General features: G+C 41.8%; 1 protein-coding gene across 12 annotated transcripts in view; it reads left to right on the top strand.

Moving 5' to 3' along the window:
* IQSEC1 (IQ motif and Sec7 domain ArfGEF 1) overlaps window positions 1-18,172 on the top strand; it is a 611,669-nt gene that overhangs the window by 523,704 nt on the left and 69,793 nt on the right. For all 12 annotated transcript variants that reach the window (XM_075939721.1, XM_075939719.1, XM_075939722.1 and 9 more), the window contains 2 exons: window positions 7,887-8,169; window positions 11,901-13,165. In XM_075939721.1, the coding sequence (XP_075795836.1) occupies window positions 7,887-8,169; window positions 11,901-13,165 (1,548 nt within the window). The remainder of the gene's footprint in view (window positions 1-7,886; window positions 8,170-11,900; window positions 13,166-18,172) is intronic.

Here is an 18,172-nt window from a genome sequence, read left to right as displayed (position 1 = left end):
CTCTAGAAAGGGTTCCAACAGAACAGAATTGAGGCTTATGGAGGCAACTGGCACTGCTCATGATATTTTCGATCAGTGATAATCAAGAATGTATCATGAGCACTAAAATTACACTTTAGAATGGAGAGGTTGCTTTACATTCTCCTTTATAACGAAGACTTAATATATAGAGTAGAGTTGTAAGAGTGTAACTGGGATAAGCTCACGCTTATTGGGTACTGGCACCAGTTACACTCTCCATGAGGTTGCTGGGATTTGCAGCAGCCCTGGTGGACGCAGGAGCCACGGTATCCAGGAGCCATGGCAGCTGAAGGAGCCAGGACGGCCAGGCTGCAGCAGTCCCTGTGGTTCCATGATTAGCTGTGTAACTGACAGAAATGCTATCGGTCACACGATTAATAATTTTTACAATTTTTAATATCCCTAATGTAGAGCCCTGTGGAGATTAAAAAAAAAAAATTGTATCTGCAACGGCATCTGTATCTGCAAAAATAGCCGGCTCCCCACAAGCACTGAATCTGCCGGCCCCCTTGACCCCAACACTGCTGCCTTTGAAGGAGAGACAGCAGCGTGGAGGATGAGGGGGGCAGGCAGAGCCGATATGCAAGAGGAGCCGGCTTTTAAGCCTCTGTCCGTGGGGAGCTCGCCCCCCCCCCCCCATGAACAGGGGCTGTTGTATCTGAGGCAGCAGCATTTGGCAGCAGGTGGGAGCCGGTTTTTAAACCAGATACAGAGACAGTAGCAGGGGGATCCTTGGGAGTAGGGCCAGAGCACACTGGCTGCCAGTCCTGCTCCTGGGGACTACTGAATAGTCACGTAACTGCTAGAATTTGATGCAGTTACATGACTATTCATTTACATGCTATCTAACATCCCTAGCGGATCCCCATCGATATGAAGCAGATATCCATGCATTTGAAGGGCTCTATCGATATATATCAAGAAGGGAGTTTTTACTGATTGCATTTTTCACATTGGGTCCAATTGCGCATTGAATCCTGGGGAAAATAAACTGCCCAGAATGAGTTTTGCTTTATGCAATTTTAGTACAAATCTTACCAGCTTATTCACAGAAAAGCATTCTACTGCTTCAGCTGATGTAAGAGTTTGAATACTGAGGATTCTGGATCAAGTCCCAACTGTGGTAAGGTACAGGATGCACATACCATGTATTCAGAAACTGAAGGGAGAAAGGAGGGTTCTGCTACTGGCTATGTCTTTTCTATCCAGCCACCAGTTGGCAGACTCAACAGGAAGATTGCAGTTTCCAAGGCTAGGGTTTGTTTGCATTTCCTTGCAAAATACTTTTGATCTGGCAATAAGGAGGCAAACAGTCTGGTCACTGCAAACTAATATAAATGCTTTAACTGTCACAGTGGAATACATTTCTGGAAAAAAATGTAGAATCTTAATTTTAAAAAGTGAGAAACTTGGGCATAAATATTTCATTAGATTTTGTTTTAACTCAGATTGTGCAGACTGTCTGGAGTCTGGACTGCCCTTCTTGGCATGTAATATTTAATCCCAGCTATGCTTTAGAACTTGTCTGTTTCCTATAGAACAGAACGTGAGTACTGTCATAGGCAAGCTGAGTGCATGCTTTTTTCCATCTGACGTCAACTGGAAGACAAGAAAATAGCTTTTCTTCACTTGCTATTCATGATCCTCAGACCCATCTTTAATACCTTTAGCAACTGCACAATTTCTTGTGCATGCCTTAGAATTATTGTTCAGAGATCTTAGGAGATCCAGTTGTAGGCTTATGAAGGAAGTAATAAAAACAAGGACTACTGTATGGGGGAGGGAGTAAAATAAGTCTCAGCCAGGGGCACCCTTCCCCTTGGCAGACTTAGGTCTTAGAACTATGTAGGGGAAATCTCTCTCTCCTGAGATTGTGGGAGCACTGGAGCCCAGATGATGTTTCCCCTCTCTAAGTAGGCTTGGGAGAAAACTGCTGTGAACAGCCAGCAGGAGTAGAAGCAACCAAGCAGGGGCCTCTGGGCATTCCAGTCAAAATGGTAAAATATTCTGACCGTTTCTACCTTGCCTGATCAACTGTTTGCTCCTTCTCACCTCAGCTTCACTTCTGCACCTGCCCTTCTACCCTCTCTAATCCTGTCCTGTCTCCTCAGCCCCCTTTCCTTTTCCATCCATTTAGCTGATCTCCTAACTAAACCTCTTCACCCCTTGCCCCCAAAATGCGGAACTATCATCAAATAGCAAAACCATCAGTTAAATCTCACCGTTAAATCACACTGTTCCCTTTGCGTGTGACTTCTACCTTCGCTGTCCTGTGGTGTCTGTTTAGACTGTAAGCCTTTCAGGGCAGGGATCAACAATTCTGTGCTTGTACAGTTCCCAGCGCGTAGGCAGTACCGTAATAAACACAATTGATAATCTAGTAGGAGTGAATAGGCCAGACATACTCAGAAGAGCCAGTGGAGGCTGCTGCCTTCCTTAACAAATCCTTAAGGAATAAACAAACAGTACTGATATCTCAATGCACATAGCACTCCACAGGATATTTGTTAGTGCCTGTTTTTATCCTCACCTCCTTGTACTGCTTAGTCATAAGCCAGTTCTATATAAATTCCTCTGATGAAAAATAACTGGTGAGTTCACATCGTCTATGTAAAATATCCACTGGCAAAAAATTTCTCTCAAACTTTTCTTCCTTTCCAGTATGTTATCTCTTCCAATACTGCACGCAGTCGGGTTCTGCTGTTGCACTGTTCAGAAGCATGCTGGATTTTTCTACTACTTTTAAAATTCAGAATAAAATCTGTAGTGTGCTGGATTTCAACATTTGTGCAGTTACTGTAGCATGCATCCACTTATTCCCTTTGTGAATCCATTATAGCTTTATATATGCATACAAATGCTTCATGACTTGAGTGGTTTCAGGCTTTTATTTTATATTGTCTTGAATATTGAATATTCTTCTTACATCAGAGGTTTTTGGGGGGGGGTTCTCTTTACACACTGATTTAGCTGATAAGGATCACAAAGTAGAGTTGTCTGTATTTTTAAAGATGAAGCAGTGATACTTCTGTAAAATATTAGTATTTACCTTATGATTTGCATGGCTTGATGTTCCTGTAAGAGCATGGTGTGATGTTTCTGAGCATTAAGTGTGTCCACTTGTGGGCAGACTTGCAGCCTCTGCAATCAATGGGAGCAAGATCAAGCCCATAGGCTGTGTCTACATTGGCATCCCTTTCCGGAAAAGGGATGCTAATGAGACACATCGCAATTGCAAATTCCGCGGGGGATTTAAATATCCCCCACGGCATTTGCATTTACATGGCTGCCGCTTTTTTCCGGCTTGGGGATAAGCCGGAGAAAAGCGCCAGTCTAGACGTGATTCTCCGGAAAATAAGCCCTTTTCCGGAGGATCTCTTATTCCTACTTGAAAGTAGGCACATTGAAAGTGAAGGCTGAATGACGGCCTAGATAAGCTGAGTGTACAACCGTGTCTTGGGGTCTTTCATTTTTGTTTGGGTCTAATAAGGAATCCCAGGTGACTTCTGCCATCCTAATCTTAAGAAAAGATTTTGGAGAAACAACCATAGTATACTAGTTTGGCTTAGTGTGTGCCTGGATAGTTCAGCCTATGCATCCTTGACATCCTGATAAATAAATTAGAAAATCAGCTTTTGGCAGTCAGGGTCTCATTTTGGCATCATTCTTCAATAGGAACAGAGCAGTCAGCTTTGATTCTGAAGCTGTTAGAACTCAGTGTGCATCCCAGGCAATGCAGTGTTAGCTGCATTGCAGGCCTGACCCCTGTCTTGTGGCTCTGCTGATGAGATGAACAGATCCTACTTGTGTTCTTTCGCCTATGTCGCTTCTATTGATGTATTTTCATTTTTTAGAATGTGCATATGCCAATGTGTATTAGTTGTTGAGAAGCTATTGCAAGAAATCCAGACATGCCCTTTTGGTGGAAGAAGAAAAACCTCCAAACCCATCTGTGTTTCCACAGCAGTTTTTAGTCTTTGGAGAAAAACAGGTTATTTTGAAAGATTGATTTTTACCTATAATCTTAAATATCTGTGAGAGGTAAAAACAGTTTAAAAACTATATCCAGTCTGTTCCTTCATATTTCCATTCCTTTCTTCTCCCCCATCTTCTTGTCCCTTTTTTTACTGCCTTCTTTGCCTTGGTGCAATTAAAATCTAATACAGTATATGGTCTCTGCAGGCTTCTTTTATAGCAAGCCTTGTTAATGTCAACTGAGCCAGTTCAAACCACTTCTTTTCTCAGACTCAAAAAAAGAAGAAGAAGAAAAAAGCAAGCTTAGAGGTGCAAACAGGCTCTTACAAAGGATTTCCTAGGCCCTGTAGAAAGCTGTGTTCATAATCAATAATGTCAATAGGATGAGTTATTCTAAAGACTGCCTTTCCATTCTTTCAGTCTGTACACTTCATTCACTCCTTCTGTATGGTGCTGGCTACCAGCCTTTTCCTCTTCTTGGCTTGTATCACAACTCAATTACACTCTTATATTGAGACTGGAATGATACAGTATCCTTGGAGTCAGTCGGTCAGTCTGTCCCTATGCTACTTCATTCTCTTTCGTTTTATGATTGCCGTAGTGAATCCATTGAAACTGAAACCCCTAATGTATCATCTGAGTGTCATGGAGAGAAGAACCAGTCCATCAAGTCCAAAGTCTCCCCAAAGAGAGATATGCCCTGAAGAATATCTTCCTATAATTTTGGAATATCAGGAAATATAAACAGTAGAGGCACAACTGAATTGGATAAAGTTAAGATATGTGGGAAGTCCCCCATTAGGATTCACCTATCATAATAAGGCTTTTCCTTGACCCAGTTGTGCCTTGGAGGCATAATGTTCTCACTCGTTACTGTGAACTTCTCTGAGGCACTCACTGTACTTTACTTGTAGTTTAGGGCTGAGCAAAATATGGCCTGGGGGCCGGATCTGGCCCACCAAGCCACAGGATCCAGACCGGGTACGCAGTGGGGAGCCTCACAAAGACTCCCTGCCTCCCTCCCACCCACCCCCTTCCTCCCATGAACACACTACTCACAAAAGTGCCTGCTGCAGCCATTTCTCTTTCTCAGCTGTGAGCCCGGGAGAGTGGGGAGTCAAGATGGAGGACTTCTTACTCCAACTTCTGTAACCCTCATTTCACAGGGAATAAGAGTGTTCTTCCCTCTCCTTGCTGCTGTGTAGACAGCGCCAAAAGCCGAATTAAGCTATTTCGACTTCAGCTGCGCAATTGACGTAGCTGAAGTTATGTATCTTAATTCAGTTTTTGCCTTACAGTGTAGACGTGCCCTAAGTGAGCTGTGACTTGGAGATTAGGAAGGAAAGCAGACTTCTGGAAGTCTAGCAAGGTTGAGAGCCCCTGTTTTAGTATAAGCATTGTCAGGAGTATCATTGTCCTCATCAGCCCGTTTCTGTTGGGAAATTAGGCCTACTCTCCTAAAGGGAAAGGTCTGTTAAATCCATTATATGATGGGGCAGTATGCACCCCAATCAGTTTGAAGAAAATGATTTCTGCTGTCTTTAGTTCCACACACACATCACATTTATTAAAATGTTCATACTTGTGTTGAATGACATTTTTAATAAGGAAAGGGAGGTTTATTTATTTTTATAGTTGGGTTTTTATTTTTTATTCTGTTCTCACTTCTGCGCGTGTACACACACATACACAGCCCCTTGCTCTAGTGGGGAAGGAAGGTGGGGAAGAAGAAATCATTCAAATGTGTAGATCTGACTTGCTTACTTGAAAAGTCAGACATTGTGCAAGAAGGCTGCCTGTTGTACTGCCCTGTTGCTTCAAAGGTCAGGCACGTGGTAGCAGCGAGTGAGTTTATGACCAAAATGAAATTAGCCATGCCAACCATTCAGGGTCTGCATTCAGTACTGGAAAAAAAATAAACTAAAGTATAAAGAGAGAAACCGAAAGCATTTCGGAAAATCAGTGCTTTGGTCCTGGAAAAGAAGTCATTCAAAGCAGTACTGCAACTTTTTATTAATGGCATTAAAGATCATTAAGAAGCCATGCACTGACGGAATCATTATTAAAATGTCAGTGTGGTAATCATCAGAGTAGAAGGATTATTAAACATTTTATAATTTAAGAGGGGAAGAGGACAGAAAATATGCCATCAGAGCTCAGAAAGGAAAAATATTAAAACCTTGTGATATTCTTGCATCGCTTGTCATAATTGGAGAATAAAACAAAGTTAATGTGCTTGTACTGAAACTACTTACATGGGTAGATTTTAATTAAGAACTTACTAGGTACAAACAAATTCAGCCTAAAAATTCAACCCTTACTGGAAAAATACTTCTTAGTGCTGAAAGAGGCAGTATGATGCAGTTTGGTAAGAAAATCCTCAATGGAATTTATTAAGATGGAAAATGTAAGATTTTTTTTTTTTTTTTAATGCATGGCTTCATGTTTTCAATGTCAGTTACTAAAGTTGAAATAATTAAACTTTTTTAAATTGAAAGCAGCTGTATTTTAAGGGAAAGGGATTTAGTTTCCTGTCAGCTTCCTTTTTGGAAAAAGTGATTGGTGTTTAGACAGAAATCTTTCCAGTTTGTTTGCTTAAAAACACCTTATTTGGGAGAGTCACATTTTGATGGGCAAGGAAAGAGAAATTGCTTTCAGTTTTAAATGTTTGTAGAAACATTTTGAGTAATCTAAGAGCCTTTTTTCCCCCACTTACACAAGTACACACTGTTCAACCCAGAAGAGTTTTGACAGTGTTAACCTTGATCTGTTCTGGCAGTGCAATCCACTGGAGAATGTTCTTTCAGAAATCACTCTGTACTTTGAACTGCTGAAAGAGCTGCTGTGGTGTGTGTCCAACAGGGGCCATGGCATTTCATTTCTAAGAAACAACATAAGAGCTTTTTTTATGTTTTTGTGTGTGAGCTGTATGAAAGTCATGGATGAGTGTAAGCCAGGATGAGTGTACATGAAATTTTGTTTCTTGAGAATCCTAATGTGTCTGGTTTTTAAAACAAAAGGTAGGTAGGAAAAGTGTGATTTTGTGTGCACCTGCAGAAGGGAGTGTTGCTGAGGCTTTGGAAAACCAGTGTAAATGAAAATGCATTTCATATTAACATTATATGTAAGCAGGATACATAAATTAGAAATCTGTCAGTGTTTGATTTGAACTGCATGAAAAAGACATATGGCATTCTGTACTGTCAAAGTTTTCTAACACAAATGGAAAGAATCCATCTCTTGGGATTGGATGGATTGGACAAAGTTCAACAAAGTATAGTGTTGGAATAATCCTGTGCTGGCAGAGAAATTAGCTTGCCTTCATAGATCTTTTTTTCTCCATCTTTAAATTCTACGAATGCATTATACTTAATAGGCCACAGAGAATTCAAAATTTATTTTGGGTAAGAGGGAAAATAATTTTTTTAATGCTGCATTGAAACTTAAAGATGTGACCTTATTTCTTACACTTTGGTCTACATGACAAAATATGAAAATACATTTGTGGTTTTGCAGTGAACTGATGTAGAAATAAATGTGAGAAACTCCTTTTGGAAATATTTTTTTGCTTATATATAGTCAAGTGAATTTTTCAGAATGTTACTAAAAATTGGTACATAAAATTAAAACAGGAAATTTCACTTTTGCTGCCTCAAAAGAGCTCTGCAGCAGAAAGAGAAATGTGCTTAAGGAAATTTGTGGTAGCTAAACTGTCACCTACATGACCCTACAAAATCAATAACAAAAGGTGAATTTTAACAAATAGTGAATTAAGTCTGGATAATCTGAAGCTCGGTAAAACTCTATTTATGAGTTATAACTGCTATGATTTTTGATGTTTAATACTTACTAGAGGTTCTCTTCCCCCCCCCCCTTCTTTGTTTATCTAGTGTTGAAGGCGAAGCTCCAAATAGTGAAACTGGCACATCTTTGGATAGTCCATCTACTTACCATCAAGGACCTATAACCCATAGTTCGGCGCTAAGCCCAGACCATTACGACCATTCTGCTTACGGGCTGTATTCTGTCTCCCCTGGGCAGCAAAGATCTCGGAGGCCTAAGCTTCAGCACTCAACATCAATACTGCGAAAACAAGCAGAGGAGGAAGCTATTAAAAGGTCAAGATCACTTTCTGAGAGCTATGAACTCTCCTCAGATCTACAAGATAAGCAGGTATTTGAGCTATCTTTATTTACGAATAAGGCAAAAGAGTCTGTTTGCCAACAAAAACATGCTTTTGTGAAGTTGAAAATGACACATTTTCTTTTTCCAAATCCAAGTTAATTTATAGCTTGCATAGTTGAATATTATTAAAATTGCATCCTTTTCGCTCTGCTTTTTCTTTGGCTCACTGAGGCAACAGCCAAAATTACATTTAAAAACAAATACGGATTTTTTCTTCTAAAGTGAAAACTTCATGCTCCCAGTGGTTATGATTTCATGCAGGTGGCTTATATTTTGTTCACAGCATGAAACCATGAGTTTTTTTCCTGAATAAAATTTGCAGTTTTAAACTTGGAATGGCTTTAATGCTCGTGAAAGAAAGAAAAAGACAGTTTCCTCCATAGACACACTAAATTGGAAGTGCCAAATCTTGAGTTGTTCATTCGTTTTTTTTCTCTGTCAGGCAACACTCCATTTGACTTCACTAAAACCTGAATAGAGGTTGACTTCAGGATATTTCACTAAAAAGACCTTTTTTCTTCTTTTCTAAATGTGTGAAATCTCAGATGTGATATTTAAAATTAATCTTGACAATAAACTTATTTGGAATATGTTACTTTCCATGTTCTATCCAGTGTGTCATTTTTGATCCAATGATTTAACAATTTAAAGTAGGTGAATGCTTTTAGTTTCCTTAACTGAAAGTGTGTAACAACCAATACACCAGTACATGTAGTTTCTGTTTACCGTGGGCCATGTTCTAAGTCATATTTTGGTGTGTTTTAATATTTGCTTTGACAGCTGTGATCAGCTGAAAAAATACAAGAATATTATCTAAAAGGTAAGATATTCTAGATGGGACTATAATTAAGCTCTGTAATAAAAATGGCACAGTATGCACACTCCAAGAGAGGTGCCTTCAAAAGATTATGTGTTTATACAGTACATTTCTGGATTACAACTTTAGATACCAGAGATTAATGTATTAGTACTGGAATAGACAAGATTTTTTAATTTAACAATGGTCACAATCAATTAAATACAATGTTCTAGCTCACTTTAAAGTCATAGAAGGTATTTGTAGCAGTGAAATTCAATGGCAGATTCTGGTGCATGCTTCGTCAACTGAACAATTTTCTAGGTAGTGATTCATAGATCTGTGAAACACATAAAAAACATGTAAAGGTGTACGGAGACGGGAGAGTGAGCTGCTCACAGTATTTAGCCACATATTGATAGCCTTTTTGCATGGCCTGGCATCCCTGGCACTCATCTGCACAAAGGATCTGTATAGTGCAGGGGTGGGCAATAATTTTTGAAGGGGGGCCACTTCATAAATTTGAGAAGTGTCCGGGGGCCGTTCCGGAAGGGACAGTCCATGTGCTGTATAAAGACACCAATATGTTTTTTACATAACAATTTAATTATTTTTAAAAATAATTAACAGCATACAACATTATCCAAAGATTATCATAGAGGGCAACTCTAACATTCTGAGAACACGTGTAGCATTTGTAATAACAACAACACTAACACTAAACTTTTAGTTACATCAGTGGTGGGCAATATCTGACCCGCAGAATGGACACGTTCACCAGGGTTAGCCTCAGCAGGCCACCAATGCTTTATTTACACGCACCTCCTCTGGAACAGCCGCTTGGACCTCCCATTCACCATGGAGCACCATCTCCAGCCAACGGGCACTGCGTGAATTGGGACACCACCTCCTACAGCTCACATGGGTTAGGAATGGTGATCCACAGCCACCAGGAGCTTTAAATGGCCATATCTGCAGAGACACAGGTTGATAAGCACTGGCAGAAGCCACATCCGACTTACTGCCCACCTGAGTTTAATGCGACTTATGTGCATTCAATTTAAGTGTGTGTAAAAAAAAAAAAAAGCAACTCAGTGTGAAGAAGAAAGTCTGTGTTGGGCATTAACAAAGGATGTGAGGTCAGGGGTTATTTCTGATGTTGCAATGCGGAGCACTACTGCAAGGTGGTCATCAGTGATAGAAGAGCTGTTCTTTGGTTTATTGAATTTCATCACAGAAAATGTCTGCTCACAGGTGTAAGTTGGTCCGAACAATACAACCGTCTTTTGGGCATGAGCCGTGACCTTCGGAGAGCTTTGTTCATTGAGAGATGCATAAAATTCCAGAAGTGGCATGGATTTGAATTGCTCCGCAAGCAAGGCATCACTCTGCAAGTCAATAAGCTGCATTTGGAGGTCACTTGGAGTATTGTCCACCACATATGTGAAAGGAGAGAACAAAGCCATGCCTCCCACTTCTAACCTGTTGCCTGGCAGCTGCCCGGCAGGCACAAGCCCTTTGAAGAGAAGCAGTTGAAAGGGCTCATGCCTCCCGGAAGTTCCCAGACAGCAGGCCAGTGGGGCCGAGCTGTGAGCCCTTTCAGTTGCTTCTATTTAAAGGGCTTGCGCCTGCGGGTGCCACCCAGCAGGCGAGCCCTTTAAATAGAAGCAGTTGAAAGGGCTCACATTTCTGGCTTCCTAACAACTCATTAGAGGCTGGGGGAGCTGTGAGCCCTTTAAGTGCTTTTATGTAAAGGGCTGGCACCTTCCCTATGCCTATCAGGCAACCTGTTGCCTAGCAGCTGGGGAACACAAGAGCCCTTTAAATAGACACAGCCGAAAGGGCTCGCAGCTCCCCTCGCCTCTGGTGCATTGCGGGAGACGCAGGATCCCTTTGAGCTGTTTCTATTTAAAGGGCTCTCCTGTTCCCCTGGCTGCTAGGCAATATGCCTGGGGAAGGTACAAGCCCTTTAAATAGAAACAGCTGAATGGGATCACGGTCTGGCAACACGCTAGAGGCGCAGGGAGCTGCGAGCCCTCTCAGCTGTTTCTATTTAAAGGGCTTGTGCCTTCCCCACAACTGCTAGGCAAGGGGCGGGGAATACGTGAGCCCTTGAAATAGAAGCAGTTTGAAGGTCTTGGGCCCCTTTCCTGCTCTGAGGCAATGAGCTAGGGGGTGGGGCCTGAAACTACCTTGTGGGCTGGATCAAAGCCCTAGACGGGCTGAATGCGGCCCGCAGAGAGGCTTTAGCCCACCCCTTGTATAGAGCTCTAGACTGACCTGCGGCTTTGCTCGGGGTGTCCCTGGTCTGCTGGGGACCCCCCCATCATAATCATGTGATTCCCCACCACCAATCCCCTTTGCTTGAAAAGTATTTGGACTCAACAAATGCAAGTTTATCTTGGTATATTTCATGTGTTAGTGTCGCTAAAGGATAACCTTAGGATTTTTAAGGAAAAAAATCCTTGCTAGCTCTTTGGAAATATAGTTTTGGAAATGTCAGCTTTAATTTTACTGTTCCTTTTGAATTGATACTAGTAGTTTTTTAAACAGTAAAATCATGAATTATTCATGTGGTATTTTGAGATTAGTGCAACTGAATAGCCCCCTCCCCCTTTAAATTATATATGTTAATTTGTATGTTTATCTATTAATGGATATAGTAGGAAATATATTTGATAGGAATAGATCATTTATGATAATACCAGGTCATAATAATAAAACATTTTCAAATCATTTTACCAACATCCTCGCAGAAACCCTGTGAAGTAGATAAATCAGTATTATTGCTGCTTTACTAGTGAGAAAATTGAGGTAGAAGTTGAACAGCTTTAAGTCAAATATTAGTAAAAAAAATATTTAGAAGTAAAATTCTGTTTTCAATTTTTTGCATGTTGAATAAAATCTTTTATTTTCGTTTTAGGTGGAAATGCTAGAACGGAAATATGGGGGCCGTCTCATAACTAGACATGCTGCTCGTACCATACAAACAGCTTTTCGTCAGTATCAGATGAACAAAAATTTTGAGCGGCTTAGAAGTTCTATGTCTGAAAATCGTATGTCAAGACGCATTGTGCTGTCCAATATGAGAATGCAGTTTTCCTTTGAAGGGCCTGAGAAAGTCCATAGCTCATACTTTGAAGGGAAGCAAGTTTCTCTTACAAACGATGGGTCAAAAATAGGAGCCCTTGTCCAGTCTGAATGTGGTGACCTTGCGGAATCCACTACAATGAAATCTCCAGCAGCATCCACTGATTTTGCTGATGCTATAACAGAACTGGAGGATGCTTTTTCAAGGCAGGTCAAATCTCTTGCAGAATCAATTGATGATGCACTAAATTGCCGTAGTCTACATTCTGATGAAGTCCAGACTCCGGATCAAATCAGAAGTCGTGAAATGGAGAGGGATAGTTGTAGTCAAATCAAGCCAGCAATCCATAATGTGGATCACAGGAAACTTGATGAGATGACTGCATCATATAGTGATGTTACATTATATATTGATGAGGAAGAGCTATCTCCACCCCTTCCCCTTTCCCAATCAGTGGACAGACCGTCTAGCACGGAATCTGACTTGAGGCTTCGGTCAATGAACTCTTCTCAAGAGTACTGGTCCATGACCCATAAGGATGATAAGATAGACACTGATACAAGTTGCAGGAGCACCCCTTCACTGGAATGCCAGGAACAAAGGATGAGAATGGATCATCTGCCATTGCTAACGATAGAACCACCTAGTGACAGTTCAGTGGACTTAAGTGATCGCTCAGAAAGAGGCTCATTAAAGAGACAAAATGCATATGACCGAGGAATCACTAGTCAGCAAGGAAGCCCAAAACATATCCCACATGGTATTCCCACCAAGATTATATCCCGAGAAGAACAGGAGGCTAGACACAAGCCAAGGCCCATTGATAGTCACTTAGCTATTAATGGCACTGCAAACAGGCAAAGCAAATCAGAGTCTGATTATTCTGATGGTGATAATGACAGCATCAATAGCACTTCCAATTCTAATGATACAATAAATTGCAGCTCAGAGTCCTCTTCTAGAGACAGCCTAAGGGAACAAACCTTAAGCAAACAAACATACCATAAAGAAACTCGTAACAGCTGGGATTCGCCTGCCTTCAGTAATGATGTTATCAGAAAACGCCATTATAGGATTGGACTGAACCTTTTTAATAAGTAAGTACAAAGCTTTTCTGTCCCCCGCCCCCCCCCTTGTTCCCGCCCTCCCGCGCGCGCACACACTATTTGGTAATATTTCAGTCCCTCAAATGAAGATATACATAACTCCAGAACCAGAGGATGAATAAAATTGATATGTGATACTGGTTTATCAGCCAAAACACAACCCCCCAGATCCTCCATTGGAGAAATTAAGTAAGAAGTGAAAAGAAAGCAATATATGAGATCCCTGCATAAGTAAGCTCAGAGAGCTGATAGGTAAGGTCCCATGGGAATCAAGACTGAGGGGTAAAACAGCTGAGGAGAGTTGGCAGTTTTTCAAAGGGACATTATTAAGGGCCCAAAAGCAAGCAATTCTGCGGTGTCAGAAAGATAGAAAATATGGCAAAAGACCGCCTTGGCTTAACTATGCCTTGGCTTATTCTAAAAATAAAAAAGGAATCCTATAAAAAATGGAAAGTAGGACAAATTACAAAGGATGAATATAGGCAAACCACACAGGAATTCAGGGGCAAGATTAGAAAGGCAAAGGCACAAAATGAGCTCAAATTAGTTACGGGAATAAAGGGAAACAAGAAGACTTTTTATAAATATATTAGAAGCAAGAGGAAGACCAAGGACAGGGTAGGCCCACTGGTCAGTGAGGAGGGCGAAACAGTAACAGGAAACTTGGAAATAGCAGAGATGCTTAATGACTTATTTGTTTCGGTCTTCACCGAGAAGTCTGAAGGAATGCCTGACATAGTGGCTGCGTCTAGACTGGCATGATTTTCCGCAAATGCTTTTAACGGAAAAGTTTTTCCGTTAAAAGCATTTGCGGAAAAGAGCGTCTAGATTGGCACGGACGCTTTTGCGCAAAAGCACTTTTTGCGGGAAAGCGTCCGTGCCAATCTAGACGCAGTTTTGTGCAAGAAAGCCCCAATCGCCATTTTCGCCATTGGGGCTTTTTTTGTGCAAAACAGTTTTTAGCTGTCTACAGTGGCCCTCTTGCGCAAATACATTTGCGCAAGAGGGCTTTTTCCTGAACTGGAGCAGCATAGTATTTGCGCAAGAACTCTGACAATGTTACATTAGATTGTCAGTGTTCTTGCGCAAATTCAAGCGGCCAGTGTAGACAGCTGGCAAGTCTAGACGCAGCCAGTGAATGCTAGTGGGAAAGGGGGTAGGTTTAGAAGATAAAATAAAAATCACCTAGAAAAGTTAGATGCCTGCAAGTCACCAGGGCCTGATGAAATGCATCCTAGAATATTCAAGGAGCTGATAGCTTAGAGGCTCAGATATCTCCTCTATCATCTTTGGAAAATCATGGGAGCAGGAGAGATTCCAGAAGACTGGAAAAGGGCAAATCTAGTGCCCATTTATAAAAAGGGAAATAAGAACAACCCAGGAAACTACAGACCAGTTAGTTTAACTTCTGTGCCAGGGAAGATAATGGAGCAAGTAATTAAGGAAATCATCTGTAAACACTTGGAAAGTGGCAAGGTGATAGGGAACAGCCAGCATGGATTTGTAAAGAACAAATCATGTCAAACCAATCTGATAGCTTTCTTTGATAAAATATCAAGCCTTGTGGATAAGGGATAAGCGGTGGACGTGATATTCTTTGATAGGATAATGAGTCTTGTGGATAAGGGAGAAGCGGTGGAGGTGGTATACCTAGACTTTAGTAAGGCGCTTGATACTGTCTCACATGATATTCTTATCAATAAACTAGGCAAATACAACTTAGATGGGGCTACTATAAGGTGGGTGCATAACCGGCTGGATAACCGTACTCAGAGAGTAGTTATTAATGGTCACAATCCTGCTGGAAAGGTATAACAAGTGGGGTTTCGCAGGGGTCTGTTTTGGGACCGGGTCTGTTCAATATCTTCATCAACGAGTTAGATATTGGCATAGAAAGTACGCTTATTAAGTTTGCAGATACCAAGCTGGAAGGGGTTGCGACTGCTCTGGAGGAAGGGTCATAATTCAAAATGATCTGGACAAATTGGAGAAATGGTGTGAGGTAAACAGGATGAAGTTTATTAAAGACAAATGCAAAGTGCTCCACTTAGAAAGGAACAATCAGTTTCACACACACAGAATGGGAAGCGACTGTCTAGGAAGGAGTATGGCAGAAAGGGATCTAGGGGTTATAGTGGACCACAAGCTGAATATGAGTCAGCAGTATGATGCTGTTGCAAAAAAAGCAAACATGCTTCTGGGATGCATTAACAGGTGTGTTGTGAGCAAGACACGAGAAGTCATTCTTCCGCTCTACTCTGCGCTGGTTATGCCTCAGTTGGAGTATTGTATCCAGTTCTGGGCACCGTATTTCAAGAAAGATGTGGAGAAATTTGGAGAGGTCCAGAGAAGAGCAACAAGAATGATTAAAGGTCTAAAGAACATGACCTATGAAGGAAGGCTGAAAAAATTGGGTTTGTTTAGTTTAGAAAAGAGAAGATTAAGGGGGGACATGATAGCAGTTCTCAGGTATCTAAAAGGGTGTCATAAGGAGGAGGGAGAAAACTTGTTCATCTTGGCCTCTGAGGATAACAAGAAGCAAGGGGCTTAAACTGCAGCAAGGGAGGTTTAGGTTGGACATTAGGAAAAATTTCCTTACTGTCAGGGTGGTTAAACACTGGAATAAATTGCCCAGGGAGGTTGTGGAATCCCCATCTCTGGAGATATTTAAGAGAAGGTTAGATAAATGTCTATCAGGGATGGTCTAGACAGTATTTGGTCCTGCCATGAGGGCAGGGGTCTGGACTTGATGACCTCTTGAGGTCCCTTCCAGTCCTAGTATTCTATGATTCTATATCTGTGGATTAGGGATGTTAGCATAGTCATCTAAATGATTAATTAATAAACCTGGGCTTGTCCGTTAATCCTAAAGGCTACACACATTTCCCCCCCCCCCCTTGCCCTTGTTGCCTCTGTATCAGAGGCAGCAAAGGAGGGGAGCACCAGATCCCATATAACTGCCTGCTTGCCCCACACCCATGCTGCTTCCTCTGATAGAGAGGCAGCAGAGGGAAGGGTGAGGGGGGCAGGTGGGAGCCGATACACACACAAATCCAGATTTCAAGTCAGTTCCTTGCACATACACACTTACGCTCAGGGAAGGGTTCTTTAAAGGCTTTTCCTGCCTAGAAAGTGAACTGGTTGATAGAGGCATTTTGATTTTCTGTTTTTAGAATATCTTAAAAGATTCAAGTTGGTTGGAAAAGGAGAGAACAATAAAACAGCTTGGATGACCTGTAAATGACCTGATGTGGTGATGTATTTCTATCTAGACATTAGGCTCTTGTTTTTCATTGAGCTGAGGTCTGATGTGCAGCCTTTCGGTGGGGTATGGAAAACAGACTTAAGAGAAGGAAAAAAAGTACCCAGGCAATGCACACAAATGAATGATGGCATCTGGGTCTGTCAGCTGTTCCCCAGTCACATGCTGCCTTGTCAGTATGGAGCTGACGGTGGGGGGAGAGGGAGAAACCCTAACCCTGAACAACATGTACAGAAGAAAATAGAGGAGTTTGTTCTTCAAAAGACATTTAAGTGTCATTAAAGGCCACTTTTTTTTGAAAAAACTCTGTAGTCTAGATACACCCTCAGTTTCTTTAATTTCCCACCAGGGGATACAGTGTGGTACAACCTTGCCCTTTCCTTAGCCTTTGCCAGAGCTGGTGCAGAATTCCTCCAAGAGTACAAGCTGGACCTTTTGTGATGATGTTGTTTTATTGTATGCGTTCATCATTTTCCCATCTGAGCTCTTATGTTGAGGTTTGACAAGGACATGTGTAGAGTCCTGCACTTGGGATGGAAGAATCCCAAGTATTGTTACATGCTGGGGACCAACTGGCTAAGTAGGAATGCAGCAGAAAACGACCTGGGGGTTACAGTGGATGAGAAGCTGGATATGTGTCAACAGTGTGCCCTTGTAGCCAAGAAAGCTAATGGCATATTAGGGTGCATTAGGAGGAGCATTTCCAGCAGATCTAGAGAAGTTGTTATTCCCCTTTATTCGGCACTGGTGAGGCCAACACTGGAGTATTGCGTCCAGTTCTGGGCCCCCCACTATAAAAAGGATGTGGACGCATTGGAGAGGGTCCAGCAGAGGGCAACCAAAATGATTAAGGGGCTGGAGCATATGACCTACGAGGAGAGGCTGAGGGAGTTGGGCTTATTTAGTCTGCAGAAGAGAAGAGTGAGGGGAGATTTGATAGCAGCCTTCAACTTTCTGAAGGGAGGTTCCAAAGAGGATGGAGAGAGGCTGTTCTCAGTAGTGACAGATGGCAGAACAAGGAGCAGTGGTGTTAAGTTACAGTGGGGAAGGTCTAGGTTGGATATTAGGAAAAACTATTTCACTAGGAGGGTGGTGAAGTACTGGGATGGGTCACCTAGGGAGGTGGTGGAATCTCCATCCCTAGAGGTTTTTAAGTCCCAGCTTGACAAAGCCCTGGATGGGATGATTTAATTGGGATTGGTTCTGCTTTGGACAGTGGGCTGGACTCGATGACCTCCTGAGGTCTCTTCCAGCCTTAGGATTCTATGAGTCTATGACATGGTTGTGAGGTCTTACAAGTTTGCATTAAGTCACCCAGGTTCTATAGATATGATGCTTGCCTCGTCAATGCCAACTTTCATATGGATCTTGCTTGTCACCAGAGATCTTTAAGACCCATGGGATTGTGACTTTTCATGCAAACCTCTTGTTGCTCCTGCATGCAATTCATTGTCAAGAGTAGCTAGGGGTAGAGCATGAGTCTTTAACACTTGTGAATATGTGGTGGGAAAGTAACTTTATGTATACCAAACTTCATTCTTAAAAGTTTTTAGAGGGACCTACAAAAGAGGAAACATATGGGAATAGAATTGCTTTGGGGAGATTGATATGATTGATATTGCTTTAGGGCACCTCTGAATAGCTCACTCAGTGGTGAAATTCCCTTCACTGTTAAAGAACCTTCCCCCTACTTCTGGTACACTGCTTTGGTGCACTGTACAGAGTGTCGGTTTGAA

The sequence above is a fragment of the Pelodiscus sinensis genome, chromosome 11, assembly GCF_049634645.1.
Source record: "Pelodiscus sinensis isolate JC-2024 chromosome 11, ASM4963464v1, whole genome shotgun sequence".
In the NCBI taxonomy this organism is placed as follows: Eukaryota; Metazoa; Chordata; order Testudines; family Trionychidae; genus Pelodiscus; species Pelodiscus sinensis.
This window is presented reverse-complemented; position numbering and strand designations above follow the sequence as displayed.